At 40.5% G+C, this 6513-nt stretch overlaps 1 protein-coding gene across 1 annotated transcript in view; it reads right to left on the reverse strand.

Moving 5' to 3' along the window:
* LOC108579754 (dedicator of cytokinesis protein 7) overlaps positions 1-5760 on the reverse strand; it is a 7415-nt gene extending 1655 nt beyond the window's left edge. The window contains 11 exon segments of the mRNA XM_017943362.1: positions 2-329; positions 408-667; positions 725-987; positions 1064-1191; positions 1259-2949; positions 2952-4475; positions 4541-4744; positions 4814-4955; positions 5029-5207; positions 5284-5461; positions 5701-5760. Coding sequence (XP_017798851.1) covers positions 2-329; positions 408-667; positions 725-987; positions 1064-1191; positions 1259-2949; positions 2952-4475; positions 4541-4744; positions 4814-4955; positions 5029-5207; positions 5284-5424 — 4860 coding nt within the window. The 5' untranslated portion in view covers positions 5425-5461; positions 5701-5760.
* Between the last annotated feature and the right edge of the window lie 753 nt (positions 5761-6513).

Genomic DNA, 6513 nt, shown 5'->3' on the forward strand with positions numbered 1-6513 from the left:
AACTAGCAGCATGTTCTAACAAACCAGCTAAACCACTTTCTGAGAAATCTGGACCTAAACATAAACCTTCCTCTCTTCTTGCCAATACATCATCCCCTACTGCACTCTCCTCCAAAGCATTTGGAGTGACAGGAGCTAGAGCAACAGCTCCCACTGGTCGACCTCCACCTCCTGGTTCCAGAAGATGCAAATATTCTGCTACCAAAGCTGCACTGTGCACCAAACACATGGCTGCCTCTGTGTGATTCTTCCTCTCCATGTGTTGCTGTGCCATATTTGCCAGCCATGTGAGTCTGAGGTCTGGTGAACCTTGGTACCCCTTTGCAATTCTGTGGAATTGTCAGTTTTAATGAAACACCTTTCATGCTTCACACTCCATTGGTGTTTTCTGTTTTTGATATAATTACCTATACATCAGATCTAAAAGCATTTCTGGATCCTCTTGGAATTCTTTCATTTTAACAGTATCAGATAGTATCATGTGCAAATTGAACAGAAGATCCTTCACTTGCTCTGGGAAGCTTGTGTCTGCCAATTCTGTATCCCTCTCAGCGTATACTAGCACTGTTTTCAAAGCTCTTCTAAGTGCTCCTTCGCTAGGTGCTCTTCCTCTTCCAACAAGGGCCGACAAGGATGTTGTGACTTGCATTTTAACTCTCGCGAAATTCTAGAAATATTCCATCATTAATCTGTTCAAGCAGCACTTGATGTTTGAAACACTTACATTGCCAATTTCGAAATTCTGCCTCATCAATAAGTAAAGACTGGCAGCAGCATGACTTCGAACAGCACTTAAGGGAGAGCTGCATCTAGTGAGCAGCGTTAAACACAAATCGCCACATCTTTCGCTCTCCTCATCGAACAGAGCGCTGTGATACTTGAACACCAAAGCTCGTTGCGTATTGAACATGTGCTGCAGCACAGATGTGCTTTGATTTCTGGCTAGTGCTCTCAGGAGAACTTTCAATACTGCTCCTACAACTGCTCCTACAGGATAGAAAAATTTCAAGAATAATAAAATAAATAATTTTCAAAATTTCAACCATGTTAAAAAGCCACTCACCCCCTCCTCCATCAGCTTGTACAACTGTTTCCAAAGTGTCTAGAACAACGAGGGAGGCTTCAGCTGCTAAGGCACCTTCTATGTGAGCATCTTGTTCCACAGCTCTCCCTTCTGACTGTTCACAGGATCTTAAAGATGGAAACAGAAATTAGTCGGCATTATTTATGAAATTGTTACGTAAAATAATCTACATACCTGTAAGGCATTTGATCTTTACGCCACCTCAGCTTGTCCCCACTCATCCTCTCCTTCCTTCGCATCATCATCTCGCTTCTGGCGCTTCCTTGGCCCAGAATCACATCTTCCAGCCTAGATCGAATGTCGCTGGTAGCGGCAGCCTGTGGTGGTAGTCTCTTCAAAGCTTTTTTACCCTTATACTCAAAGGCTGCAGTGGCAATATTAAGAACTTGAAGAAGGCACAGTATACGCCTGGAGCTTAACTCTGAGCACCACTGCGCTAACGCAGACTGTTCCAATCCTTTGAGGACCCACAAGACACACATCAACAGGTGTCTAGTGGCTTCTGAACTTAGAGAAACTCTACACTGAGTTCCTGCTGTGTCTGCAGACACTCCACCAGCTATAGCTAGAGCCACAGACTGCGTGATAGAGCCAGATTCGTCAGGATATACGCTCTTGTCTTTGGAATCCCAATGATAAAGCTGTGGTAGAGCGTCCATTATGATATTTAAAAGTGGTAGATAGAGTGCAGCCACTCTAGCTTTCGCAGCAGGGTCAGAATACCTCGAATCTACATCGTGACACGCCATCAGGTGTCGAATGGTCCCAATAGCTTTATTCTGTAGCATAGGGTTCGGTATTTCCAAAGTGTTTGATAAATCTGACAAAACAATTCCCACCAAGAAGTGTTGCTGTCGAAATTCTTGACTGAGCTCGGAAAATCTAGCTCGATCTCCAGGTACAAGGGTAGATATTAAGCTTCCAGAGCTGCCAGTCGATGGACTGGGCGAAGCTGGTGCTGATCCTGACGTATACCCAGTTCCAAATGGCAGATTCAAGGCAACATAGTGTTCGTGTGAACACACTGTACGTACTAGATCAAGTTTCAACGCGTAAAGTGCAGCTGAGTCAGGAATGTGCATGGATGCATCAGAGAGTGAGCAACAGGCAGCTCGAGTTAGGGACAAAACGAATCCTCTGTCCATTATTGACAACAGATCAGAGAGGAAGTTGCCTAGACTTGATATTAAATTATTAGGTACTCTATTCTCCCTTCCGCAACGAGATATCACCTCTGATGTTAAGGCTGCAGTGAGTGTAGCCACGTCGTCACAGAACTGGGGAGAAAATCTCGATTTCCGCGAAGCCTCCAGCATACCCATTTCCGACAATGTTACAACCATAGAGCGAACGATCAATTCCAAGTAGAACCACGAGTACGTGACAGCCAATTCACGTGCTTGTCCAGTGGACACGACCCAGTGCAACGCTAATTCCTCGTGCAAAAGTCTTCTAGTAGGTTGACTATTTATGGAAGGCGATTCTTGACGCATCGAGGCTGTTCTGTCCAGTCCTCGAGAGTGCACTTCCATTTCTAAATCTTCTAGAGGTAGGTCAGGGTTGCTCTGAGCCCTAACAATTCCAGGACTACTCGTCATTCTTGGTAGAGAGCACTGGTAGGCAACGTACGTGGCCAAGAGAGCGTGTCTACCGTGAGCATCTAATTGTCCATCGGGTAGATTGGTGATATTTCTGACTAAGAGACCTATGGCCTCGAACACTGTGGCTGCCACGTTCAGTGGTTGAGATGGCAAAGTTGGGGGCCGTACTAATAGAGATATTAATTGATCCAATAATTGAGGTAGCGATCGTACCAGAGAAGAATATGATGCTCTTGCCAATTCTAGTAAGGCTGACTTTAATTCAGAAATCTGTCAATGTATCTGTCTTGTGGATGAACGCTAGAGACGGGTTCTAAAATTACTGTGAAAACTCCTCTGTGAGCATCCACCCATCTTGTACCTGGTAGAAGAACATCAGGTGCGATGTACGAGTAGTTTGCTGGTGGTGGATCTAGCATTGCAGGGAGGCTGAATTCGCCAGACTGCAGGTGTCCATCTCTTAACAATGGCAACCAAGTATATGCTACAGCAGTTTCAACATTCGGTTGTTCAGCTTTCTTCTGACAACTGATGTGGTAGAAAGTGAATAGCAAGTGATGTTTCGCACTTAAATCGGCAGGCAGACGAATTTTTACTTCGTCGTAAAAGTTAGGATTTTTATTATGGTAAGACACAGAAGTGAAGCACTCGTGAGTCATTTCAGGACACGACGATCTCCCGAAAATTGCTGTGAGAGCTTCAGCTTCCTGTTCACCGCCCATAAGTTGAATTCTCACGGCGATATTTCGAGCAGAACCAGTTCTGGAGCTGAAATTCGCTTCCTTTGGATAAATGTAAAGAAGGTTACGATACATTAAATCTGGTGAAATAATTTCGCTTGGAAACTCGAGAATTTCTTTGACCGGTCGACTTTTCTCGTCTGGATATGGCACTAGTCTTCTGAGGTCAGGATCCAAACATCTGGGTAGCTCTTCCGGTCTAGGACTCAGATCTAATTTCAGTATACCTGGCAGACATTTTAATCGTTTTAAATTAGAGCCTGGTCTTCGTAGTTCGACTAGAAGCTTGTATAAATCTTCATCTCTTAGTCGTTCGGTCTCTTGCTTGAAAAAGCTCGAAACAGTCAACGTGATAGGCCTAAATGTGTCGAGACAATTAGCAAAATCGTCTGGCGACCAACTACGTCTTTTATCGGAACTTCTTCTTTCTAACGAGCCTCTTCTAGCTGGTGGTTCTACCTTTTTGCGCCACTGTTCCAGTCCACCCGATTTTCTGTCCAAAGAGCCAGCACTTCCTGTGCTATCTGTATCTCCACCACCGCCTATCACGCCAGAAAGGTGGATGGCAGTCCATGCAAGTGGCATTCTATACCTACCTAGTCGCTCACATGCAGCTGCAGCAGCTGCTCTTACCTTTTCTTTGTTCTTATCTTCACGCAAATATGGTTCAGCACATTCTGAGATATCACCTTGTAATACTTTCTCAAGTCTAACAACTAAAAACAAATCTGGACTGGGTTTACTGATACTCATAACACAGCTTCTTGCCAAGGTGCTGGCATCACTGTATGCAATATGGCCACCAAGCATTCTCTTTAAACCTTCTGAATTCATGTCTACATAAAAGTTTTCAGAAACCTTCTTTTTTTCTTTGGCATCGTATAATGCGAGGCTTGCAAAAATTGGCTCAACCTCTAGTTCTAATTTTAATTGGAGACATTTTACAAGAATCTTGTGCGAAAACGGTTCGGTAGGTTCTGGTGCTGCACCAATTTCTTGCCATTCATCATCTGGGGAAGCTGGAGGTGCATAAAGGGGAAATAATGCTTCCTAAAATTAATATCAATGGAACAGGATTACTAAGATCTCATCTCATTTATGCATTCAGTACTCACTTGACGATCTTCCGAACGTTTTTGTTCGTTCATTTGATCAATTGTTTCTGGACAAACTCTGTCCAATAAACTTGGAAGGAGGGGATCATGTTGTGAATGTCTTAAGTCCAAACTAGCCCAGGATCCTCTTGGTGTATCTCCAGAATTAGACAAGTCTTCCTCTTCATTTGGTGATCCTGAACCATTTGTATCCTCTTGATCCACCTGTTTTATGTTTATTTTAAATCTATTCTTCAATTATTTCCGAAATGTATTTTATTCTTACTCAAGCACCTCAAAATCTTGTCTTGGAGTATCTTGAAGTAGTCTATCCCTTGCTATAGGAGAAACTCTACGTTTATATTTTCTGTGTACTATTACCCAGTCAGAGGTAAAACTTTCAATACATCTCCTAACATAAGGAGACACTATGTCTCTAAAAGATTAAATAAAATTGTTATAGGTACAATAACATTAGTATAAATGCAAAGATTATGAACTAGTCTTACAAGGATTCATGAGGAACAATTGGCTCTTCTGTTCTAATTCTTCTTTGCACAATTTTTAATTCAACATCCCCAGGTGGAAAATCTAATATTGACTTGAGAGGATCACGATCAAGAACTGACTGATGTTGAGCCAAGAACTCTTCATAATCTAGTGGGTCTAATACTTCACATAATGACATCTGGAAAAATATTTTTAATATTTAAATCAGTACATATGTTAGAGTTTATGCAAATAAATTAAAATGCACAATGTACCGTGGAAGAAAAGCCTGAGAATGAACTGCCACTTTTTGAGAGATCCCGAGAATATGAGGTAGAGGTAGCAATCTGACGTCTAACATCAGCTGCATGCTGTTTACTCAATTTCTGAGTAAAAGCCCGCTGTACAGATGACATTATAAATGCCGTGGTAAAATACTCCTTTGATGAAATCCTGGACATTTCATATAAGAATTTGAAAGTTGAGGATTAGGCCAAATAAATGATGTAACTAATAATTATAGCATAACATTAGCTAAAATATCAGCTAAATCTTTATTATAAAACTCCAATTGAATTTGTTTATATGTATCTTTCTATTGTTGATTGGTCATTTAAAGTCACATCACAACATTACAATACACAAGTAGTACATTTACATTACTATAATGGGAAACAAAAGACTACACTCACGTGACTTTGTTTTTACTAAAAGTCCATTATGTAAAAATTGTGAACACCTTTAAGTCAATATTCCAATATTTTGACAGTTCTTGTCATGAATCTTTGTTGTATCAGGGATGTGCCTTTATCAAGCCAAAATTCCCATTAATACCATAAAAGTATACTATAGAGTGGTGGCTGCTAAAAAAAATTCATTGAACCCTCTGTAGCGGCACTCTTTCATCGCAATAATGTCACTAGATTAAGTATTAGATTTATATTTCGTTAAGTTGGTACCAGCTATAGGATATAGTATGTAGTCGCGTATCTAGATTAAGTTTAGTTAAGGTTCATGGGAATCCTTTCCGGTTCAGGTGAGAGTAATAAAAACCGTGGATAAGAAAAGTAAAGATATTTTTATGGTGAAACAAGTTGGCGTCATTATTCCTATACATCATTCAAAATGAGAGTAGTAGTTCCAGTAGTTCTAGCCCTGCCTTAGGCACGTCCAATGCGCGAAACGAGGTTACTCTTATTTTGAACGATGTATAAAACCTACATAATTCCGCTACACCTCCCTGATATTTGGCGCTGTCGTACGATCATATACAGAAACTATATTCTCCCTAATTATTTTGTTTTATAATTATCATAAAAGTATTCCGTAAAAATACTTTAATAAAGTTTTTTTATCATAAGTTTTTGCCCATTTATAGTACTCTTTATACTAGTTTGTTAGTAATATTAATGTTTGTAACTTGAAATTATTTTATTTTTAAATAACGACAAGAATGGATAAATTATTTATAAAACATTAAAAAAATTAAAGTACGAATTCTCGAA

This window comes from Habropoda laboriosa, unplaced genomic scaffold (genome assembly GCF_001263275.1).
Source record: "Habropoda laboriosa isolate 0110345459 unplaced genomic scaffold, ASM126327v1 scaffold72, whole genome shotgun sequence".
NCBI classification, from domain to species: domain Eukaryota; kingdom Metazoa; phylum Arthropoda; class Insecta; order Hymenoptera; family Apidae; genus Habropoda; species Habropoda laboriosa.